Here is a 25,333-nt window from a genome sequence, read left to right as displayed (position 1 = left end):
CACACCGAGTGGTCACAGAGGTCTCTGTGAAACAACCTTGTCATAAGGAATGCTTGCGGGCTCTGCTTTAAACTGCATATATTAGTTTCTTGTAGAAAATAACAATATAATCAAGTAAGAGAAAATACTACTACTTTGGTAAGTTAGAAGGTATTTTGTGTAACACAAGGAAAAACAAGTACTAGTCACACCACTTTTATTTACATTGTATTTGTTACATTGTTTATTCAATATAGAAAAAATATGAATACATTCATAGTATTCTTTTAATTTGGTAAGTCCATGTTGTCAAATATTGACTATTTTTATATTGGGTGTCCTACCCAATTAAAAAAAAAATGAGGGATAATGGACCTAGCCAGCAACTCTTACTGTTTGTAATTGATACAACAGAAACACCTTATTTCTCTCTTCAATCCTAATTCCCCAAAGACAAAACTACTGATTACTATACTGGCTCAGGAATATGTTTTTAAAAGTAGAAATAATTCATTCTTTCCCCCAAGGAAATGTTTAAGGTATACATATAAATACCCCAGTGACCAAGGAGAAAATGTGTTTATATAGGGGTCATGCTACAAGAAAACTCACGCAGTCAGTTGTGCCACTCCTGTGGACACACATGTCAAGCAGAAGTGGGGCTGAAGTGTAAACATAATTAGCTAGAGAAAACCCACACTTAGAAGCCAGACTTTTCTTTTAAAAATTTTTACAAATAGAATCAATGATTATCTCTTTTAGACATAATAATTAAATGGGTCAAACTTACAAATTAATGCTACAAAATACAGTATTTTCCATTGCTTTTAGTTGTAATGTACATTATGTACAGAAAAACAATAGTTGCATATCTTCGGCTGAATACAGATGAACAGCTTTTTAAAAACCAGAATCTGGACTTATAAATAGAGCAGAAAATGCAAATGCCAAAAAAACGATGCCTCCTATGATTGTCACTGGAAAAAAAAGAGAGATGAGTAAGGTGACATTTCTTCCACTGTGACGTCATGCCAACAAAACTGTGTTTCCCTGCATTTCCAACCTCACTAACTGTTCTTGAAAACAATGCCAGTGGCACAGCATTCCTGAATCTCTACTCTTCCCTGAAACTCAGACCTTTGTCTGGGCACTGCTTACAGAAAGAATTACATTAAACTAAGTATTGGCAAGCAGCAGTAGTACTCATCCTTTTTAAAATCAAGAACATACAGGACCAAGGGAGATGGCACAGCATGAAAAGGTGCTGCTGCCAAACCTGACCATCAATGCTCAGAAGCTCAGACCCCAGCTCCCTTTAAATGTTGAAAATGTTGAAGTCTCACACAGGGTCTGCTTATTAAACACTTCAGGCCAAAACTCACATAGTTCTACAAGTTTTCCTCTGGCTTAGAAAACAAGTTTGGCCATGTTTTAGATCAACTTGCAATTTTCTAATGTGTACACATGGGGAAGTCAGTGGACCTACGGATATGAATACCCAGGCCCAAGTGGGAAGCAGGGACCACGTGGCCTCTGGAGGAGATTATCAAAGCTAGCACTCTAATATCTGTGATTTTCAAGCATTAGAACAGATGCCTCTTGCAATTTTAATTAAAAAAGAGACCTTACCGGTTCTGACAGAGATTTTTTGTGCTATCATCCTTCCTCCAATTACTGCCAATCCAGTGCATAAGCAGTGTCCCACTGTTCCACCCACTGCTACACCGTAGGGATCCTGGAAGCAGATGTAGCTAGTGTTAATTTGGTAAGTCAGATGCTGCTTGAGAAGAAGAGTATCAACTAGAACTGGACACAGGTCATGAACCACACAACGCCAGAGGCAGTTGAGAAATCATGAAACAGGAAATAGCTGCTTCAGGAAACTCGGACAGTGCAAAGCTTCATCTGAATGTTTTAAGTCCTATATGGTACAGTATTGCTGTGCTTGCTGAGAGCAGAAATCCTTCTCCTTAACTCTTGTGCTTTTAGCCCAAGGTAAGAAATAATACCAGAATGAACTGGAAGGGTTTCCAGAAGATAGCCCAGAAGAGTAGGTAAGAACCTCATGTCTTTTGTGAAGGAAGAAACAACAGAGCATTGTAGTATTTCTACAGAGAGTCAAGGAGGCTCTGGAGGAGCCTTGAAGGAAGGGTGGGAGTCAGGGATGGGGTTGTAGTGCTGTAGGTTGCCACTCATGTGCCAGGGCTCAATGCCCAGCTACAAGAAATCCCTATGAACTCAGACTCTGATGTCAGCCTTTGTCTTGAGACACTGGCCAGTTTTTAACATAAGCTGATTTCTGTTGTCAAAATCTAAAGGAGACAATTAACTACATGGGACTAAGTCCAATGAGAAATGACAACCCTTGTAAGAAACAGTGCCGAGTGGACTGGAAGGAGATGAAGGCACATGGGACATCTGAAATCAGGTGTGACAAATAACTGAAGAACGGTGATACTGATGTAATAGACGGGGACCACTCAGTGGTTAGAAATACTTGCTCATCTTGAGGATCAGAGTACCTTTCTAGCATCCATGTCAGGTGGCTCACCACTGCCTGGCACTGTTTCTAGGGAATTCAATACGTTCTTCTGGCTTCTGCAAGCACCCGCATACACATGGCATATACAGACTCACCCATGTAATTTTAAAAGGGGCAGAGAAGAATGAATTACGGGTGCTAGCAAATTAAAAGATGAGTGTATTCAATTGAAAGCCAGGCACAGCACCCTTGTAATCTCAGGAGGCTTAGGCAAGAGTGCCTGAACAAGGCTGACCCGGAATAGATAAAGAGAATCGCCTTTTCAAAAGGTCAGGTTTGATGGTGAATAACATCACCTCAGATAGCACGTATAAAAACTCATGGAGAAAAGTATGGACAAGTCAACCGTGATGTAATCAACAGAATGAAGACTACCAGGTGCTTGGCCTCAACAGGTCTCAGTGAGCACTTGTGAACATCCCTGATGTCTTATTTTTCTTGGTCTGTGATAAACTGGAAAAGGCAACTTCAGGGCGGTGGATTGCTTCAGTTCACAGCTGAGTATATAGCTCATCATGTGGAGGAGCTTGAAGCAACTGCTCACTCAAGCCTCCCAAGAAGCAGACACTGATGGATGCTTGTGCTCAGCTCACTTCCTCCTTATGTAGTCCAGGATCTGAGACCAGGGAATGGTTCCTCCCCACTCGTAAGTGGGATCTTCTAACCTACTCTAGTCCACTCAAGTTCATAACAGATTTACTATCCCACACTGTGAGGTCAGCAATTGGATGGGAGCTTTGTCCACTTAACCAACCACAATAATCAATGATCTTTGAACTTTCAGAAGGTCAGAGTAGAATATGGAACAGAAGGACCAAGGAAAGGGGTTTCATTCCCCTCTAAAGACAAAGTGGAGAGAGTAAGGTAGAAAACGCTCACAAAATTGAACTGGGAGAAAGGCAAAAGATTTACATTATAAGAAGGGTGGGATGCTGGGGTCCAGGGATGCACTGGTTGGGTGGGATGAAGAAAGCTGAGCGGCAGGTCAGCAGCCAGCTGCTGTGAAATACAAAGGCAGCATATATACAGTCTGTGCATGTACCAGAGAATGCTGTGGTTTCACTCCATCTGAAAATAAAATGGTACTAGAAAAAAAATCAGTGAGTTAAAATTCTTTTAGCAAAGACTGAAAAATGCTGTTAACCTGTATTAATGGAGCCTTCAAAAGCAAAATAGCATGATTCACGCAAAAAATAATGTTACAGGAAAAAAACAGACAGTTTGAGAGCTCTTTAAGAACAGCTACAGTGTAAGAGACACAGAAGAGTACCTAACCGTGAGTGCTGACAGCCCTATGCACTGTTGTATTCCTCCTGCAGACAGAAGTCCACAAAGCGGGCAGTGCCTCCCCTGACCCCGGCAGTGGAAGAACCTCTTCCACCACAAGCTCATTTCCAAGGCCCAATTCTGGAATTCTAAGAGCTGATGGAAGACTAGAAATGAAGACAAGACATAACCATTAAGGAACATTTTTAAAGTTTGTCTTACAAGAATCAAATGGGAGAGTTCCTTTCTTGTTTTTTCCATCTCCAAATAAAGCATTTTTAAGGTTCTCTGACAAAACCTTTTCCTATGATCTCAGCCTTAGCCTGAAATACTTACTATTTTAAGCTATAGGAATGTTAAGGAACTTGATCTTTTATGACAGACATTTCCAAGGATTTAAATGTTTCAGTGTACAATAGCATAACTGATCCAGAGTTAAGATCTAGAGTGTGCAGCTCGTCAGGATATCGGCATCTGTGGACAAGAACTGACATTTGATGGGAGATGACAGTTAACTACTCTCTACCGGCCCTCAATAGCAAGCCAATAGGATCAAAACACAGAGACAAGCTCACTTCTGGTCCATACTCGAGGCACCCCAGCTCCCTGAGCCTCAGGTTCTTATCTGTTCAATAAGGGTTGGCAGGTGTCTTCTAACTTGCACTGCAAGTATCAGCATTCTAGAGCTGAGGTGGAACAGACATGCCCTACAGAAAAAATATATGAGACAGACCCAAGATGAGCACTGTAAGCATCCTCATGTCCTCAGACCCTATTTTTATTTTCTCTATTTTAGAAGTAACCCTCCTAGGGTCAGTGAGAGAGAACTTAGCAGGTAAGTGATGTTGAAAATGAGTAACCAAAAAGCTGCTCAGAAATTTAGTAACTGAACAAATTCCCCTCTTAGACAAATGTTGCTATTTTTTAAATTTTTGTTTGTTACTAAGACAGTCTTAGTATGTAGCCCAGGCTGACCCTGAATTCAAGATCACATTTCCAGGCCTCCCCAGGGCTGGGATTAAAAGCCTGGGATATACTAATTTGTATTCCCAATAAGCATATAGAGAAGGCATGGCAGGAAGCCAAGCAACAAAGATACCAACCACAGCTGTATTTGAAACAGTAAAAGGACTCAACAAGACAAAAAGAAGAATTAAATTTGGGTTCAAGAACTAGAGACATAAAGAAAAAGGAGGCTAATTCCAGGTCATAAAATGAACACCTGTCAACCTCCTAGCGCGGGTAGTCACCTATGGCCCGATTGTCCCCTGGCATGGAGCAATGGGAAACAGTGGTCCTGATACAGAAGCATCAAATTCCACTCACCTCTCTAGCTGCCAGAACAATGGTAGTGAGCTGAGATCGATCTCCCCATTCTGCCAAGAATGTTAATGTGAGAGCTTGAACAAAAATGGGTGAAATAAAATGCAACCACTTTTTCTGAGGTATTGTTGTGCTTGTACCAGTTTCAACATCTGGTCCATTTAAGAGTTTGGTTCTTTGGAACTGAAACAAATAAAAACTACCATTAAGTGTATCAAAATAGCATAAAGTCACTTCATCTTTTTAATGCATTTAAATTGTATGGTATACTGTGCATAGAAAGTGCATGTCTCCCCAGCTGCCCTCTGGTCACCAGCCTCACAGCGTCAGTTTTCCCACTCCTTAACAAAGCCAAACAGCATGCGCATGCTTCAGAAACATGCAGAGCCAACAGTTCCCACGATCCAGACACTTACCATAAGTCTAAAAAGCTGACTGCATTTGGCAAACATTTCCCTCCCTGGCACATTCACAGTAACCCAAAACCAGAGCCAAGTTATAATAAGAGTGGAAACTAATTAAGCTAACCCACACATACAGATGTGACCACTGAAAACCATTTCGTGGATTTGTCCTCGAATGCCTTTGGCATGCACCAGCCAACAACTTACTTCTTCGTCTTTCTTCTTTAACTCTGCCTGAACTTCTTCCAGCTCCTCCTGACCCTCATCTGGGCTCATCTTCAAACCTTCCCGAAGCATTCGAATGCCAAAAATGGCAAAGAGTGCAGTTGAGACATAGTATGTATACACCCTGGGGATGACTGTTGTGGCATAGCCGAACAAAACTGAAAGGAAATGCCAACAGTTAACAGTGCTTTCCACAACAGACCAAAGCAAGTTACATCAAGAATCATAATTTACATTGTTGAAGGAAAACGGTTCATATTAGACACATCAAATATTAAAGACCTGAAATACTTCTGCTTCTTTCTTCCCATAAAAGCCTACCAGTGATGGGCATGGCCTCATTACAATAGCACACAGATCTGCTATAGAGACAATTCTTCAGATGCTGACTGCTTCTCTAGTCGTTCTTAATCAACTAGCGCTGGCTTCCCCTTACATCTGTGCTAGCTAGACACAGTACTCAAACTAGGCAGACAGTGATGTCCTCTAAGACCTTCACGACTTTACAAACTAGAAGCCACACTCTACTCCACCACTGGATAGTTCTTTTGTCAAAGATCTTTAAAAGGTAAAGAGTCATGACAAGATTCTCTTACAGCACTGCTCTTTTTTAACTATGTAAATTTAGTGTATCTTACAATTCTGAAAATTCCTTATAGGTATGTGTAGACACACCAATATGTCATATATTTTCTATCTCTTGCTTATTTACTAAAGGGCCAAAAAACAGACACTTTAGTAACAAAGAGCATTTGGGGGAACTTTCCAGAAGAGGCAGAGCGAGCCTGAGGAAAAACAAGAACCTTGCCATAAGGACAAGGAAAGCAGCTAGACAGGATCCCACAAGCCAGTCCTGGACAATGTAGTCAACAAACAGCTGGAGAAAGTGCAGGAGCATAAGAGCAGGAGGAAGGAGTGTGGGAGGCCAGAGGTCACTCATCTCTGGAGCAGATGCCAGAATGAGGAAGCTACCAATTTGAAAACATCAAGGGAAAATATGTGAGAATTACACTAAATCTCTAGGGAAATTTTGGTAAAGAGCAAGGTATGTATTGTGGTTCAGTGTCTCCTCATAGGCTGGATATTAGCTGCAAGAGAAGACAAACTTACGTAAGAAAATTCTGGCTTGGGTCAGGCAAACAGTGAGGGGAAAATGGCTGCCACATGCTTCTACAGGATCCTCTTCTGAAGACAGGGCACCCTGCCACTTCTAGCTCAGAAGTAGCCTGAGCTTAAGCACATGAAAACATCCCACACAGAAAGAGGAAGAGCTAAGGGGTATGGGAGAGGGCATGGTCATATTCTCTAAAACTTGTTTGTATCACAAAACTTAAGTCTAGGTAGTAGTTCAGATTTTAAAAATAGCAACTAAATCAAACACCTGATCTTGCCTGGACACTGTACAGGTGGAAACAGGTGCCACAAAGAACAAAAAGTTAAAGTATGGTTGACTAAAGTACTATCTATCTATCTATCTATCTATCTATCTATCTATCATCTATATATAGATATAAATTATGTGTGCATAAGTACACATTATTTACCTACAGAGACAAAAATAATATAAATATACTCCCATTTTTCACACAGACTAGATCCAGATACTAAAAAGCAATTGGGTAAGGTTAGCAGGGAAGGTACGCCAGTACCCACTCATTATCTGTATCTGTACAGCTTCAGATTTGAAACTTCTTCCACAGAAGTCTGGGGAGATGGCTCAGCAGGTAAAGCAGTTACTGTGTGAGCATGAGGATCTGAGTCTGAATAAACTCCAAAGCTAGACACAGCTACACAGACCTACAACCCTAGTGCTCACATGGGGCAAGGGGGGATGGGTACCAGAGCAAGAGAACCCAGAAGCTCACAGAGCCAGGCCAGCTAGGCTCACAGACACAGTGGTCAACACAAGAGGAAGGCAAAGACCAGCAAACACTCCAGACTATCCTCTGACCTCCACACATGCACTACACAATCACACACAGAGACAAGACAAAAAAAGAATAAAACTACTTCCTCAAAATAATTTTAAATGTTGAAATAAAATATAGAAAACCTTTTGAAACTCCCAAGTTTATTCTCCGTTTCTCTTTAGAGACAATATCCTCCCAACCCACACAGAACTTATGATCGGGGACCTCCAGTGAGTGCCTGAAGACTCAGAGACTTCCAAACCCTGCTACACTGCTGTCCCCTGGCCCAGAAGCAATCACACAGCACTAATCTGTGCTTTAGGTTCCTGTCCTCACGTCCCCACATTATCTGTTCTATCACGGACCTTGTCTTCTGGGGCCAGGAGTACGTGTAGCAACGGCTTCTGAAGCACACAACTGTGTTACCATGACAGATCTGAAGATCAAGGTGGTCACTGAATAATGGTGTAGCACAGAATGTGGACCCCCACTGGGCAAGGACATTTATGTCCAGGGAGAGAATGAGGGCGAGTTCACTATAGTAAGGTCATTATGTGGTATAAACCTATGAACTGTGGTTCCTGGAGCTTTCCAGTTAGTACTATCGTATAGCTGGCTGCAGACAGCCCGAGCTGCAGAAGTGGGAGCCTGGATGGGGAGCACAGTGGCAACGCTCCGCCCTCCTGACTAGCTTCTCTACTGGAAGCAGACCCTAACAGTGTTTTGGTAGGCTTGGCTTTTCTTCCTCCACTTGCTGTTCCTCTGGTTTCCTTTAATTTTTTTCTAAACCAGATGGGTGTGGTGGTACAGGCCTTTAATCTCAGCAACTGGGAGGCAGAGGCAGGTGGATCTCTGAGTTCTAGAACAGCCAGGGCCACACAGAGCAATCCTGTCTCAAAAAACAAAAAAACAAAAACAAAAAAACAAAATACAAATAATAAACAAACCTTTCCTGGCACTCAATGGCAACAGTTCACTCAATCAATAATTCAGTTTTCTCCACCATTGCTAAATATGACAAATTAAAGTACTTACATTTCGTGTATGTAAACAGTAATTTGATACATTTCAGAAAAACTTTATTTGATGTACTTGATGTTAATAAAAGGAATACAGAAATCCTACTGCACTAGCTATCACTTCATAAATCATTATCATTTTCATCATATGATTTGTAACACCTCAGGAGCTCTGAACCGAGTAGCAAGGCTATAACAAAAATTTATATAAAGAGATATAGATATAGATGCATATCCTTAATATATATGTGTGTGAATGCAATTTCTCAGATATCAAAAAACTTAAAAAAAATTAGTGTTGATGTATCTTACTTCATTCTAGCAATAAATATTCATACACAAACTAATGGGATCAAGTTCCCATTTTAAAATATGACTAAGTTTGTGATATATTTACTTTTACTATATACTAATAATAACCATAATAATTCAATTTATAAAATTAAGTGTTTAGAGAACCTTCAATTACTTTTAAAATCCAGCATCATATGCATACTTTCTTACAGGAAGATAAAGTAGTATGATCCATACAAAGCTTTCACAGTTATGAGAGTAGGGCTTGATGAGGAAAACAATACAGGAAAAACCAATTTCCACACGCTTTCAACTGTCGAGTTTATGTGTTTCCTCAAAGGAATAAGAGTAACAGCACATATGAAGCTAACGGTATTTAAGATTCCTGCCTCCTGCCTGCCTGTCTGTCTATTGGGTGTGTTTTGTCTGCATGCATGCCTGGTTCTTAAGGAGGACAAACAAGGTCACCTGATGGATGCCCTGAACCAGAGTTGGAGATGGCCACGTGAGTGCTGGGAGGCAAACCTGGAACACTGCAAGGGCAGCAAGTGCCGTTAACTGCTAAACTCTCTCTCCAGCTTCAGATTTCCCATTTTAATGTCCCTATATTTTTGGTGTGTGCACCCAGAGTATGAAGGTGTATGTACATGGAGGCCACAGGAAGATATCAGGTCTCTCCCTGAGCCTGAAGCTCAACAGTTCAGTTGTCCAGTGAGCGCACTGTCTCTCTCCAGAGCTGGGCTTGCCTGGCTGTTTATATGGGTGCTGGTTACGAAAACTCAGGTCCTCACACTTACACAGCAAGTGTTCTTGCCCTCTGAGCATCTTTCCAGCCCTGCACTGGACAGTTTAAATTCTGTACCTGTTTTTGCTTTACACAGTATACCAGAAATGAGATCTTTGCAACTCTTTAAATTTAAGTTTAAAAAACCATGTATTTTAGATAACATCAGATAAAGTATGAAAAAGATGTTTAGGTCCTGAAAGGGCCCTCAGAACCATCAGACAGCAGGAGGTAGGAGAGGTTTAGGAAAGACGACGAAGGAGAGCTGAGAAAACTAAGCTGGGAGAGCTGATGGAACTGCGTCTGCAGCACAGAAAGTGCACACAGATGCAGTAATGAAGCTGCCAGCAGCAACACACTCCTGAGAGCATTCAGACAGCGCATCCCAAGTGGGACCAACAGTTTCAACTGCCCCATTTCCTGCAATCAATATTCCTTCTTTAAAATATAGATAATATACATAAATAAAAATATATATCCTTATATAAAATATAAATATATGAGAGAGAGAGATCATATTCAGAGCTAACTCCTCCCAGGTCCAGTCCCGTACACTTTCCACCCCCAACTTATCTTCTTCTTTTAAGTTAAAGAACTAATCAAGACCATATACTCCTGGGTATGAAGCCCTCCACTAGAAAATGGATGACCTCCTGGAGGCCACACTCAAGAAAATGCGCTCTCCCTCCCCCAGAAACCACCAGTTGTCCACACTTCCTGAGTCTGGGGTGGGGGATTATGAGCCTCTTCCTGACTTATGACTGTTGGCAGGCTTGCTCTTGTGCGGGCCACCATAGCTGCTCTGAGTGCAGTCGTCTGTCATGTCTACACGACTGTTTCACTCTGGTCCTCCCTGACCTTAGGTTCTTACAATCTTCAGCCCCCTCTTCTGTGACACATCACTTCTGAAAAGAAAATTAATTGCTACTATAAAATATTAATATACTATTTTTTCAAATTGTGAGTAGTATTCAAATTATACTTATGTATTTATAAAAACACAAGCTTTCATTAAGCATCAAAGCACCAGAGAATCTGATCTTGTTTTGCCTCTTAAGAAATTGGTTTCATTATGATAAGTTAAATGGCAAAGCCCTCCAGATAAATTACCTCATCACTGTAGAACAGAAATCATGAGGTAGGTAGAAAACTATTAACTTTACAGAGATGGGTCAGCTAACTTAGTTACTAGGGTATGCCGTGGGAAGTCAGACTCAAACCCAACTGAGCCTCAAACACACTCGACGTAGCTCTGATGTAGCAACTAAATAGTGCTTAGTTACTTGAGTGTTAAGCTCACTTTTTTGTGGTTCGACACTCTAAAATTAGAGCCTACAAAGCAGTAAGCCAAAGAGTAACACAAATAAGAAGACTAAAGGACACTTGATTCCACATAAGCAGGGTAAGAAAAAGCTTAATGAAAATAAACTAAAAACTGCTTCTCAGTACTGCCACCCAGTGGCTTCCAGCAAGAAAACACGCAGTTTGCCGTGGCCTGAATCCCATTTCTAAAATAGCAAATATAAATAAGCTTATCTGGATTTCAGAGAAAGGAGGAAAACAAACAAACAAACAAAAAACACAACTAGAATAAAATTAAGAATAAATGCTAGAGATGGCTCAGTGGTTAAAAGCACATATTGCTCTTGCAGAGACCCAGGTTTGGTTCTCCATGCACATGATGGCTCACTACCACCTTTGTGAACTCCGCAGGTACCAGGTACATATAGTGCCCCTATACTCATAGGTAAAACACTCACATACACAGAATGAATCAATCTAAAAATAAAGAAAAATTAAGGCTAAAAACCACCAGTGAATAAGTGACAAAAGTACATATCTTGGATCTGAATAACTAAAACTTCCATTTAAGAAGTCAAACTGGGTTTTAACAATGTATATACTGAAACCACATTTGCTGTTTACTGAATTCTGGGGATAAGCAGTTTCCAGTGTAACTGGGTGAATGAATCAAACTCCACGTACACTTTCCCTCAATTCACTGTGCTTCTTGGGAAAGCACCCTTACCCGACAAGCATGTCATCAAGGCCAAAGCAAGCATGGCACCAGCCAGCACAGTCAGTCGGTTATAGCGCATTGCCATGATGGCAGCTATGAAAAAAGTCTTGTCGCCAAGTTCGGACACTATGATGACTGATATGGCAGCAACAAACGCATGGATAAATCCCAGATTTGTTTGGGTGGCAGCATCTTCTCTGTTGGTTTGAACTGGGGCAGCTGGTGTAAATCCTTTCTGAAAATTAATAAAACAAACAATACTTTTTAGTCCTTTAATTGATATTCTTTTATTTTAAATGAGAATAGTAGTAGTTATTATTATTATTATTATTGTATTGTTTATTATAGTTGTTAGTGGTGGTCATTCCAGTGATTTATTGTTTTATAATTCTGAATGCCATTAGTAGTAACCGTAATTCAGCTCTCTATACAAAGCAATTCAGAAGACTGCAGCATAGACACCGTAATTATCTTATTTTCTAAGCACATGTTACAGTCAATTTACTGCTGTCTCATTCAAGTTTTCACTAGTAATTTGGGTAAAAGACTCAGGTGTGTTTATCAAACATTCATTGAAATGAAGCTGACAAGATCACTGACACTACAAAAGAATATGGAGGATCCAGGAAGCTCTCAGAGGCTACAGTCAGTGGAGGCTCTAGCTAAGATAAGGTTTAATATAACCTGATGTGCAGATGGTCCTATGATGAACTCTAAAAATATCCTGCAAAGTGATCCAGAATAAAGGCAAAGCAGTCTTGGTGAAAAGTAAGACAAAACTTAATTGGCCTCCTCCAAAGTTCAGTGGAAAGTTCTGGAGCCCTACCCTTTAAGAAGGCCCTGACCACTGAGGAGCATCAGAAATGAAGAGATCCTAAAATCAGGGGCTGGTAAACTAGCAGAGGTAATCCCAGCCTGTTTGCAACTTAAAGAGATAATAAAAAAATAAAAAGAAGAGGGGAGTGGGAGGAAGGGAGAGAAAAAAAGGGGAGTGGAAGAAGAAGAAGAAAAAAAACCGTAAAGGAAAATCACACGACAGAGATTTTACGTAGCCGGGATAGATGTGACCTGTGAAGTCTAGTATGTTTAGTTCCAGGCCCACCACGAAGAACGTTCGCTGGCTGGAACTCTAAGGTCACCAGATGAGACATCATTCAGTAACTGGAAAAGTTATGTGGCTCTATGTATACTATATGTAAATCTTCAATTTTTACTGTATATGTTATTCCTTAACACATGACACAAACTTGACTTCAAATACTACAGGGCACAACAGAACTGTAAGATTTGTTCAGAAACAAGGAAATTCTTTGCAGTACTTGCAGCCAAGCCCTTAATTAAGCAGGTACGTTTTAAAGGCTCTCTCTCCATCAGCATGTTCGTTCTGTCTATGCTGATATTCCTGTAAGATGAGCTTCTAGCTGGTCCAACAGCCAATGAGGAGTAAGCATCAAGCATCAGCCACCACACAGAGATAAAGTGTTTATGTGAAAAGACTTCTCAAAATTTCAAGATCTGAAGTCCAAGAAAAGTTCAGGAGTAAATATGTAGCACTTAAGATCACTTAGCTCCAAAGCTCAGAAAAAAAAAAAAAAAAAGGAAAGGAAAGAAAAGAAAAAAAATTTGCATTTCAAATTAAGAGGAGAAGAAAACACTTTGGTTTTATAAGCTTTTAAGTCCTTGGCCAAATTTAGTCTGTTCTTGTATGAAATGAGCAATCAAGTTTGCCTGAAGAATACAATAAAGGGAAGATCGGGGAGATGGCTCGGCGCTCTTCAAGAGGATTCAAGTTTGGTCCTCAGCATCTACACAAGGCATCTCAAAACTACCTGTAATTCCAATTCTAAGGCATTAGACACCCTCTTCTGGCTTCCACAGGCATGCATGTGGCATACATTCACACACACACACACACACAAAAACAGAAATAATTTTAGTCCAGCTGTGGCTCAGTGGGTGAAGGTGCTTGCTGCCAAACCTGATTACCTATGTTTAATGCCCAAGACTCACAGTGGAAGGAGAGAACCAACTCCTCTAAGCTATCTTCTGATCTCTACACGTGCATGTCCAAACACACATACAGACAGACACAAATTAAGTAAATAAATGAAAAAAATAGAGTGCAACACAGTAAAGCAAACACAACCCTCCATATTCTCAAATGTTTCCATACAGAAGACAAGAAAACTACATCTATAGTTCTTTCCACTTACTAAGCCTGTCCTGGGCGGCAAAAAATGAAGAATCAGGATATTGTGAAGACAAGAGATTTTTAAAAGTTAAGCATCAGAAGTGTCCCATTTGGGGCTGGTTTGCCCCTGGTCACTCACTGTCTGCATTCTGACCAGTTCAGGTATTTGCAGGGGCCCGTCTGCTGGAAAGAGCTTCTCTGCTGAGGGCCGAACTGCAATCACCTGTGGAAGAGAGGCTGAGTATTCAGAAGTCCAGACCAACAACACTAACTGAACACAGAGGTTCTGTGTATATAACCTATGTGTGTGTGGATGGGTATAGACACACACACATAATGTACACACAATAATGTATGAATTTGAGAGAAGACACTAGTGGAGTCAGAGAGGGTAGGAAAGGTAGAAAGCATGCAAATACTCCTGTGTGAAATTCTCAATCATTTAAAAAAAATGAAATAGAAATTGGGTCAGAAGACGATCTGTTAGCATGGATCTACTGCTCACCATGAAAGGACTGGCTCCCTGGTCTGGTCTGGCCAGCTCACTTAGTACAGCGGCTAAATCCACAGCTCTGGAATCAGACTGCTTGAGTTTGTATCCAAAGCATTACGGTATGACCTGACTCAATCATCTGTCAACCAAGGCATCCATGACCCCGAACTCTTGAGTTTCAAGTGAATTGAGTCCTCAGGATGGTACCTAGTATACAGCAGCACTTGGGTCTTACAACACCCAACAGACCAGCTCACCAGCCTTTCTGAAACAAACTAGTCCATGTTACTTCACTGCTGAACTCCCTAGAATACATGTAAACCCTGACCTGTATCTACTCAATTTCAATGATCTAATCACATCGATTCACACCAGTTCCCAAGATAGAGCTTTCTCCGGAAGAAGACAGCACAGCAGTGTATAATGCAAAACACCACAAGCTAAAAAATTTGCCTCATAATATACCTTCATATTTTCTGGTTTAAATTTCCTATTTTAAAAAATAAAGACAGGCAAAATTACTTGAGAGGGCAATTTAGCCCAACATTAAACAATAGTTTTTAATTGTTATGAAGTACTCTAACATTTCCACACTACCTTTAAAATGGTATGTTATATGTTGATTCTTCCTGTGTGGCATAACTTTAGAGCAGCTTTCAAATACTTGATGAAACATCATGGCTCTGTTGCAAAGGAACTTTACTTAAAACACCAGTCAACCAGTGGTAATCTGATCTGTTAAGCCGCAGATCAGAGGATGAGAAGGCGAAGTGATACCTTTCACCACACAGCCTTCTGTAACTTCTGGATTTCTGCCACCATGCAACCAGGTAAGGATACTTCGTATGCATCACTTCAAAGGCCTACCTGAAAGTTTATTTTTAACGATGTGTGCACGTACTTCTGAGAGGAGGTGCCCACAGAACCCACAAGAGGGAGTTGGATCCCTTGGAACTAAAATTACAAGTGGCTCTGAGTCACCTTAAATTGGGTACATGGAACCAAACTTGCATCCTCTGCAAAGGACCCTTCCAAAGACTGTCAACCTGACCTGCTACTCCAGCAGGACATTAACTCCTTGCATGCTGTGGCAGGCCTCAAGCAGATCCCACCAGAAAGTACATGCGCTGCACTTGTCCGGGAGCCCACACCTGTGGGACAACCTTTGGCCAACAAGTGGAGTGTGCGGTGTGAGGGTCTTTCTCAAGTCCCACAGGACCCAGGACTACACTCCTAGACTGGCTGACCAGAAGTACTGCACAGTACGTGCATTCTGCCTGATCCTGACCAACAATGAGAAATAATAAAGCTTGTTTATCTCAGAGACAATGCTTGCTGTCTGAATAGTGCACCCCAAATGAAAAGTGTACATGATAATGATAACTAACTCAGAGTCAAGAGGAAAGCTCCTAAGATTCTGAATGTAAGATAAACATGGATGAGGCCCTGTGACTAATAACCAGGTCAGTGGGGAATGTCTGCCTATCGAAAGGTAAATTGCCTAAGAGCAATAGTGAAACTAATCAGAGAAGGAAAGAAAGAATATGCACGACAGAAAGAAAAAAAAAGTCTCAGGGAGGGCAGGGTTCACTTAAGGATGTGGAAAGACATTTTTTGCCTGGCTACTGGATAAAGTCATGCTCCTGAAGCTATGAGGAAAAGAAGCATCAAAACAAGGATTGTGGTTTAGATACACTCAGCTGGAGGTGACAAGTAGAAGTGGATCACAAGATCAGACTAGGTCAGACTCAGGGTACAGACCTGGTGCTAACAGCCTGATATAGCCAGGGCTGTTCGCAAGTGGATGTGATTCCCAGGGCAGAGGCAAGTAGTTAAAGCTCACAAAAATGAACCTTACAAGTCTGGTGCTTACAAGACCTGTGTGCTGTCTACCAGAAATGAAAGCACAGGGAAAACTCACAACACTACCCCATTCCCGGGGTTACCCTTGGCTTGCAAGGTTCATCCTCCTGAACTTGACTGCAGTCAACACTAAGAGTGAAGCTCCAGCTGTGTCCTTCCCTCTCTGTCTCTTTCAGAGCACAACTGGAGCCATGAACTCATCAGCCTGCTCATTATTCCCAAGCACTTCTCTGTCATTGCTCTGGGACTGGCTACATGTTAACACTTGAAAGGGAATGCTGCTGAGTGTTGAAAAACTGGAGGCATCCCACTTAAGGATGTCTTACTGTAATGATACATTAATCTACAGATCGGCATCCAAAACTACAATATTTAAAACATGAAAATATAAAACTGATTTCCAAATTCCCAGCTCTTCTCTCAGTCTTCTGGGGCTTCATGCTTGCCTGACTATGTGTAATCCAACAGAAACATTTCACTTCTGTAGCTTTCCCTTGCCATCCCAATACAAACCTACATAAGGTTAAGTTTCCTTAATGATCAAAGTAAAATCACAGCCATATTCTTTATACAAACCCTGTGGTTTGGGGAACCTTAGCACTAAAAAACCTGAAGAACAGGAGTATTTTCAGAAATTCATCTCTCAACATCAGATGCATGCTTCTGGGTTCCAATATGCATAGGGTGTTAGTTCATAGAACTTAACAGACTACGTTTCTGCATGCCATGGTCTACTGGGCTTAGTTTTGTGATTATTTTGTGAAGCTATTTTCTGCTCTAGGGAAACTGACCTGCAGCAGCTGTGCTGCTCTCCCCACAGTGTTCCAATGTGCCACTGTTGTTTTGTTTTCCCCATATCCAGCTCAAGAGCTCATATGCTGGTCAGCTTTCCGGATGTCTTTAGCTGGGCTCCAGTTTCTCCAGATGTGCACACAAAGTATGGTGTGACAACACAGGCAACTTTGAGATGTGGATATAATCCATAAGCAGCTGCTTCAAGTAACAGATTACCAAGAATAATGTGAGCAGCACATTCAATCATTCAAAAGGCCATAAGGTCAAGATGGAGGTTTTCCTACAAAGCACAAAGTACAGGTGCCAAAGCATGCTGGGGGCATTCCTGACAAACATTATCTTTCCTGTTGGATAACCTATCTCTAGATAACTAACTTGCCAGGTCAGTGTCCACAACCATCAAATCCTTGCAGAACATCGCTTTTCCATGCCTGCAATTCCCAGTACTCGGAGAGACAGGCAGAGGAACATCGGTCTCTGTGAGTTCAAGCCCAACCTGGTCTACAAAGTGAATCTAGAACAGCCAAGGCTACACAGAGAAACCCTGTCTCAAAAAACCAAGAGAGACAGAGAGAGAGAAACCTGGGGTATGGGAGAAAGCTTATAAAGCTTATTTAGAGGTAAGGAAGAGAAGGGAGGACAGCAAACAGATGAAAAGGCTGTCTTAGCTGGGACAGTGCCCACTGCTTACTGCACTGAGCAGAAGGGCAACTCCACCAGCTAAGTGGGTCCCTGGGTTACTACGTTTCCATATCATTTCATTTGATATGCAAAAAAAAAAAAATCATAAAAGCTGTGATCCCAACTGAACCTAAGGCTCAAAAGGCTTACCTCACCTTAAAACATTCACACTGCCATGATGGTGTTAGGCTTAAAATTGTTAAGAGGACAGTTAGCCTTGTCAAAGGAGAACAGGAAAAGAGCTCTGGACTTAAAACTTGGCTAGGTTATAAGTGTGCTTCAAAATGATGGGGGGTGGGGCTCAGCAGAGAAATACTAGCTGCTCTTAGTATCATTTATAAATAAATAAATCTCAAAAGAACAAAAGAGCAAGGAGGGAACTCAGATGATGAAAGATTAAAGCAAAGATTAACTGATAGCTAATCTTCCAGTAGAATCGGTTTTTAAATGGCAGAGCAGAAACTATCTAGGCCAAGCCGTGAGAATGAAGGTCCCTCATTATTTATTCTTCCTTTCTCAAAACAGGAGAAACTATGTGAGAGAACTGAAGGAAATGAGGGAAGAGGAGAGAACAAAAGAATCAAAGGAAGACTGCAATGGTGGTCTGAGGAGAGCACAATGTGACCAGGACTGGGGTGTAGCTGGATAGAGGACACTTTCCGACAGGCACAAGATGCTGGGGCCATCCACAACACTGCCCTCCTACAAGAAACGAAGACAGTGGAGGAGGTATGGCAAGGACAAGAGTTTCATCCAAGACATGAAAAAGGCAGAAGAGCACAGAAGCCAACACGTAGCTGTACAGGACATCTGCTGGAAGGGAGTGCAGTTTCAATGTTGGGACTTCACTGCACGGTTACACAACACTACACCACAAGACATGAACTGGTAGGGTTTCCTCACAGTATTCCAGAAACACCACTATGTCAGTATTTTAATAAGTGAAACACAAACTGCATCTTGAGAACAGGATCAGCAGCTTATACTTAAACAAGTAAACAAACAAATATTTGCAGAGGGTTGGGGAAAGAGGGACTTGAGGTTAGATCCCAGAACCCTGCAAACCAGGTGCTGCAGCCTCTGCCTAGAACCTCAAAGCTCCTCCAAAGAGATTGGAAGTACGGACAGGCAGACAGGGGCTTGTAAGACATCTATCTAGCATGGCATACACAGCATAAAACAGGAGACCCTGTGTCAAACAGGGTGGAACTCCAGAACAATAATCACTCACTCACCTCCATATACATACTATGGCACGCTTGTGCTCACACTCTCATAACACACACACACACACACACACACACACACACTAAATAACACATAATATCCTCATTTAGGAGAGTCTGGCTCCTGGAGACCCAGTCTTACTACACAGCCTAGGCTGCACTTAACTTGATGCCTCCTATTGCAGCTTCCCAAGGGCTAAGATTATAGTGTGTGTCACCCACCACACCATTATCCTCAGGAGAAAATGACAGAAAAGACGAATTCCCATCCGAGACATACAGTTTAATGAACACAAACATGACTGTTCTGAATTTCCCTTTTATTCAGAATGAAACCAGGAAGGCTGGATGTTTTGAAACAGAATCTATAGCTTGCCACCAAAAGACTGATTCCATCCCTCTCAAAATTTATGTATCACTTGATTCGAAGTTATTAAGCAAGAGGTGGCATCGTGTGAAGATAACAGAATCTGAAACGTTTAGCTAGCTCAGCCTCAACAGTACTGACAAAGTCAGAACTGGCCTTTTCAGAAAATACTAACATGTGTAAAAAAAAAAAAAAGACAAAACAAAACAAAAAGCCATATAACCTAGAACACTGGCCCTGCAGACAAATCCGGCTTTAAAAGACCACAATGATGAGAGACTGAGTTAGGAGTAGCTCTTGCTATGGAGCTGGACCCCTAACAGAGCTCGAAGGACCGACAAGGCCCAGACTAACCTAAAACTCAGGCCCGTGGTTATAGATGCATGCCACCAAGACCTGATAAACACATTCTAATATAATGCCTAAGTCTTTCTGGGTGATTTCATCAACCTAAAATATTATTTTTACTAATGTTACATTTGACTCCTACTAAGAGTATATTTTAACAATTTTCATAAAAATTATTTTTTAATTATTTGTTTTATTAATTAGTTTATTCACTTTATATCCCAGTGGTAGCCTCCTCCTTAGTCCCCTCCCAATCCCACTCTCCCTCCCTCATTTCTTCCCATGCCCCTCCCCCAATCCACTGATAGGTGAGGTCCTCCTCCCCTTCCTTCTGATCTTAGTCTATCAGGAGTGGCTGCATTGTCTTCCTCTGTGGCCTGGCAAGGCTGTTCCCTCCTCAGGGAGAGGTGATCAAAGAGAAGGCCAATCAGTTCATGTCAGAGACAGTCCCTGTTCCCATTACTAGGGAACCCACTTGGACACTGAGCTGACATGGGCTACATCTGTGCTGGAGTATCAGTCTCAGAAAGGACCCCTGTGCCCAGATTTTTTTTTTCTCTCCTTGTAGAGGGACTATACCCTGCAGGGTATAAAATTTGTTTCTGATTAACATTTAGCAACTGCTTTATAAACATTACCATTCTACCATGTATTTATAAATTTGAAGCATATTAAATACTTAGTTTTACTGATTTTTCTGAAAGGGTTCTTTTGATGACATGGTGACACCCAATAAATGGAGCACGAAGTGTCCTTTCATGCAGAGGGCACCCTGAGAAACTCAGTCTTCAGAGCTGAAAGTATCAATTACAACCATGCAGAGACAGTTTAAATTTCATTTAACCATTTAATGAAAATGGTAAAGCCATGGAATCTGTGGAGGTGTTCTTGCAGAAAAATAAGTAAAATAACAGCAAGAAGTTGAGTAAAAACAGATTCTGGGCAGGATCGGACAATAGGATTTTTTAGGTTTGCTAAGAGGGCTTGCAGCCAGAATAGTTCCTTCAATATCAGAATATATACAATATATACTCCACCCAGGAAAGGGGGGGGGCGGAGGTGTGCCAAACTAAGGTCACTATCTATGGCAAAAAAAAAAAAAAAACCAAAAAAAACAACTGTGGTTTATTTATGATCCTATATTCAAAGGGAACCCCTCTGCTCCTGCCTCAGCCTCCCAAGGGCTAGAATAACTGGGACACCATTAGCCTTCTTTTTAACTAGATTATGAAGACACAGAGAGCCCTGTCTGGAAGGTCAGCCACTGCACTGAACCCAGCAGATACAACCACTTTGTATGGTCTCTTCTACCCGAGTGCCTGCCAATGAAGACAGGATTTCCCCCTTTATTTTCACAGTCTGCTCTCAACACAGTTTAAACTTCAATATTCCATCCTTTTAAAACATCTATGGCATAGAGTTGCACAGTCAGCTGAAACCCAGATACTAAGCAAATCCAAACCCTGGCTTCTCTGGGTGCTGAACAGTATGGTGACCATTTATGTTTCTGCACAGAAGGAGAGATTTTTACTAAACAGTTTAAGAAAAAAATCTTCATTGTACTCTAGCACTTTAAGAAATATTTGAGCCACAACAAAAAGTTATACAAAAGTACAATTAAAATGAGACAGTTTTGCTTTTACGTGTAAATCATCAATTCTCAAAGGAAACAACTCTCAACATATATAAAAATATTAAAGCAAAACCCACAGTGTCTGCATCTTCCCTCCAACACCTTACTTATAAGGGCAAGTGTGTGTAACTTAAATGGGGCCGGCATATACTGTCTTCAGCACTGTGACCTTTGCTTAACATGGGCAGACTTTCTCCAGGAACCTAAAAAGGATCTGTGATAACTACAGCTGTGCCCACCACCACTTCTGTCTTAAAAATTGTACTATGACAACCTCCATGAAATGCCTAAAAGTTACACATTCATAAACTGCGCTCTTGCATCTAGGGCTGTTTCACTCCCAGTGGAGACTGCATTACAGTAAGCTTCTGATGCTGAGGTATGGTGGCAGCGCTCAGTGATGACTCAGCATTTCAGCACAGGGGGCAGGGGTGTTCAGAAGCAGATGTACAGAGCAGGGACAGGCCAGCCAGACAGTGCCAAGCCCCCGTCATCTGAATGGCAGCAATGCTGCTGATCAAGGCCTCCTTCAGGATGCAGAGTCAGCAGAGAACAGGACAGGGGGGGCCCCCTCTACCCAATGCCTCTATGCCCAACAACTGGAGCCCTGGCTTCCTTAGCCCCTGACTCCTACTTCTCCACTACAACCTGATTTGTACTATCAGGAAGCCATTCTCACCCTCATGTTCAAACACTTCTGATCTCCCCAACACCATATGTGTGTGTTGTAAACTTTACAAGAATCCCAGAATTAGCAACTAGATAATCGGTTTCAGTTCAATTTTCTAAGTTAAAACCAATCCATTAATGAACAAACTCACCAGCAGTAGCAGATAAAAGCTGAGTTTTTCTTAACTTCATCTAGTAAATCCCTTAGCAAGTAAAAGGCAGCTGCATATATACTATTAAAAAAGTGTTTTCCTGCTTGAGTTCATTTTATAGTTTTTCCATTAAGATATTTAAAACCTGATAGGAACTGAAATGTAAAGTCTTAACGTTTTCCTCATAGAAAATTACTTAACAAATAAATGCCAACAATATACAAGGTCTTAGGAAAGAGACAAAGGATAAGCTATAACAATGCTCTCAAGACGTTAACCAGCTGAAGAGCAGATAGAACGTGTACATGTTCTAAGAAACCAAGTCTGAAGCAAGAGTGTAAAAATAGATAAGACATTAAAGTCCCTCAAAAGTGTGGGGGGTATCAAGATAAAGGGCTTACATCAATGTCATCCACCAACCGCTAAAATCCATTAGAATGAAACAAATGGCTCGGGGGATCTAGCAGAATGGAAGGGCTGCTAAGAGCACCTTACAAGGAGAACTGGGGATCTGTTTTCCAGCTCTGGTTCTGCCTCTGGACACTAATCCACCACTCTTCTCAAACCTAGGCTGCCCCATCCACAACCAGGAAATGCCACCTTCTCTGCCTGCCTAAGGGCTGAAGTGAGGCTGAAATCGGCTCACTGAATCTTAACTTCACGATCACTAAACCTCCTAACAAGTGGCTATTTATTTAACTTCTTCCTGAGTACTCCCAGTAAGGAGAATTTTCCCTTATTTCTCAAGAGCTTTACTACTTTCTGGACAGGTGGTTCTTAGGAAGTACATGCTATATAAAAAACCAAACTTAGAATCACACCAACTTCCATCTTATGGTACCACATAGAAAAATAAAATACTGGAAAGGGCAAACAATGTAACATGAACTGTAAGGAAATGAAAACTCCCATTACTCAAAGAAAGGTCTCTTCTAACAAGGACATCTTGGGAAAGGCTCCAAAGGTTTCTGCTCGCTCTTGAAGATGGGAAGGGTTCTAACCCGCAGGCTCTAAGCTTGAGTTCTGTTGCAAGGTCTTTGTTTAGGAGACTGGCAAGAGAGCACATGTCAGGCCAGGGCTTCGGAAGCCACTACTTTAGAATCCAGTGAGGGAGTGGTGGGTCCCTAGGAGACCTGGGGTTTGGCTGGACCGGAATGGTGAAGAAAACATGCATAACCATCCTGCCATACGACTGAAGTCACTACAGAGTAATTTTTCTGAAGATTTCTGAGAAGATCACAGAGTCGGAACACAGACTGGGGTGGAGGTAGGAAATCAACTGAACGCCATAATGGACCTAACTAGCAGACACTAAAAACCTCCAGAATGCAGGAGTCAAAACTGGAAATAGAGAATCCAAGTCAGAGCAAAGTAGCATTGAAAGGAGAAATTCTATGAAAATAGATTATAGGGTCAATTCGTATCTATTGGGTGAAGTTAACAAACTACGACATTCTGGTTGACTTATAAATTCTGTAGTTTCAGAATCCCTCACTACAAAGCAAGTCTCTACATTCTTAAGGGCCACTTCCTTCAAGCCAAAGCACGTTTTTCCAAAAGGGAGGGTGGCGGTGCATAATCTCTCTACACAATTATTTGGCAAAGAACCACAGGGTGTGCCAAGCTGAATCCGGGTGAGCATCTCTGGATGGGCTGCCTCAACAAGGACACGGCCAATGCGATGGATCCTTCGAGAAGCCAAAGTCTCCCAGCTGCTCCGTGCTAAAAACTTTCTCCTTGGGATGAGTAGTTCCAGTCGTTTCCAGTAAGGCAGATCTGATCAGCAAGACCCAGACTCCCGGGCAAGCGTTTGGGTTACCAGCGATCTAGGGGACCTCCGGGGACCCCTGTGGCAGAAGCTCTCTTTCCCTCCCCCCCAGGCAGCCAGGCTAGGCCAGGCCGCGCCCGGGAAGGCCGTCTGTCACCCTCCTCCCAGCGAGGCTAGCAGGGGCCGGCACCCCTCCCCCAGCCGCCTCAGAAAGAGGGCGGCGCCAAGCAGCGCCGGAGCCTGGTACCCGGCGGCCCGCACCGCAGCCTCCGCCCGCCCCATCCCCTCCGGACGCGGCCCTCACCTCGGCCCGGGCCGGCTCGAGGCCCTGCACAGCCGCGGGCTGCGGCTGCAGCTGCTGGGCGGGCGCCGGAGGCTCCTGATTCCGGTGGCTCAGATCTTCCTCGGGGCCGGCTCGGACACCGCCCGGGGCCCAGAGCAGCAGAAGCGGCAGAAGCAGCGGGAGCGCGAGCAGCCGTCGCGTCGGCGCCCGGCCGCTCCCCCGGGCCGCGGCCGCCATCCCGCCCGCCCAGCCGGCACCGCGCCGCAGCAGGAGGAAGTGCGGGCGAAGGGAAGCGTCGAGCCCGGCGTGCCGGGAGGGCGCGTCCGTCAGGCCTCGCCGCGGCTCGGCGGGACGGCCTGCACCACGCGGGACGCGGCGACCGGGACACACCGGCTGCGGGCGCTCCGCGGCTGCCGGGCGGCAGAACCCACACACACTCCTTCAACTGCCTCCGCGGCCCAACTCCTCCGGCCCCGCCCCCTGGCCAGAGCGGCCTCCCATTGGCCCGACGTCAGCCCCGGCGTAGTGACGTTTCCGGCAGGTTGAGGTGCGGCTCTCGCGCTCCTCCCATTGGACCCCGCGCACGGGGCAGGTAGCCGGCACTGGGTGATTGACGCTCCTTGCATCCTTCCCACCGGCGACCCCCTGGCCTCTGGGCTCCATGGCGGCCAGGCTGCTGTGCTCCCACCAGCACTTCCTCAGGAGTCTTGGGTAATTAAAACGGAAGCCGCCTCCACCTCCACTTCTTTTAAATGTCAAGTGAGTCCAAGCCCCGCTACTTACGTGGCACTCCCTGGCAGGAACTGCCACACCTCAGAGTGAGGTTCCACCCACCCTCACCAAGTCCCAGGGCCGCCTGCAAAGAATATGCTTCGGGGGTCCGTAGGCTGGCTTTGAAGTCTCTCGAGTGGGATTCGGAAGTGAAAGACGAAAACGTCCAAGCTTTATTTTAAAACACTGTTGGATAGCCGCAGACCAAAAAACATCTGACCCTGCCCTCCCTCAGGATACCCTGCCCCATCTACATCGGATATCCTGAAAAGGTTTGGCTTTTGGAGTTGAGTGGTTAGGACTTTTGTGGGACGGAGGCCTTGGGTC

At 43.0% G+C, this 25,333-nt stretch overlaps 1 protein-coding gene across 1 annotated transcript; it reads right to left on the bottom strand.

Annotated features, from left to right (window-relative positions):
• Positions 1-179: 179 nt before the first annotated feature.
• Positions 180-24,709, bottom strand: Tmem165 (transmembrane protein 165). Its single transcript, XM_021650937.2, has 6 exons — positions 24,257-24,709; positions 11,776-12,001; positions 5,722-5,897; positions 5,114-5,293; positions 1,609-1,714; positions 180-956 (listed from the first exon to the last, which is right to left on the bottom strand). Exons 1-6 carry the CDS (start codon positions 24,470-24,472, stop codon positions 880-882), a joined length of 981 nt encoding a protein of 326 aa, XP_021506612.1. The 5' UTR covers positions 24,473-24,709; the 3' UTR covers positions 180-879.
• Positions 24,710-25,333: the final 624 nt, after the last annotated feature.

Source organism: Meriones unguiculatus, chromosome 3, assembly GCF_030254825.1.
Source record: "Meriones unguiculatus strain TT.TT164.6M chromosome 3, Bangor_MerUng_6.1, whole genome shotgun sequence".
Classification (NCBI taxonomy): domain Eukaryota; kingdom Metazoa; phylum Chordata; class Mammalia; order Rodentia; family Muridae; genus Meriones; species Meriones unguiculatus.
The sequence above is the reverse complement of the archived record's forward strand: the minus strand, read 5'-3'. Positions and strand labels throughout refer to the sequence as shown.

What these genes read in the sequence shown, in the direction of transcription:
- Tmem165 (XM_021650937.2), bottom strand. Translation starts at nt 24,472, where the DNA reads ATGGCGGCCGCGGCCCGGGGGAGCGGCCGGGCGCCGACGCGACGGCTG. An exon ending in TAAAGAAGAAAGACGAAGAA is followed by an intron (nt 5,294 to 5,721) that starts GTAAGTTGTTGG and finishes TATTTGTTTCAG; the next exon opens with TTCCAAAGAACCAAACTCTT. An exon ending in AAAAATCTCTGTCAGAACCG is followed by an intron (nt 957 to 1,608) that starts GTAAGGTCTCTT and finishes TTTTTTTTCCAG; the next exon opens with TGACAATCATAGGAGGCATC.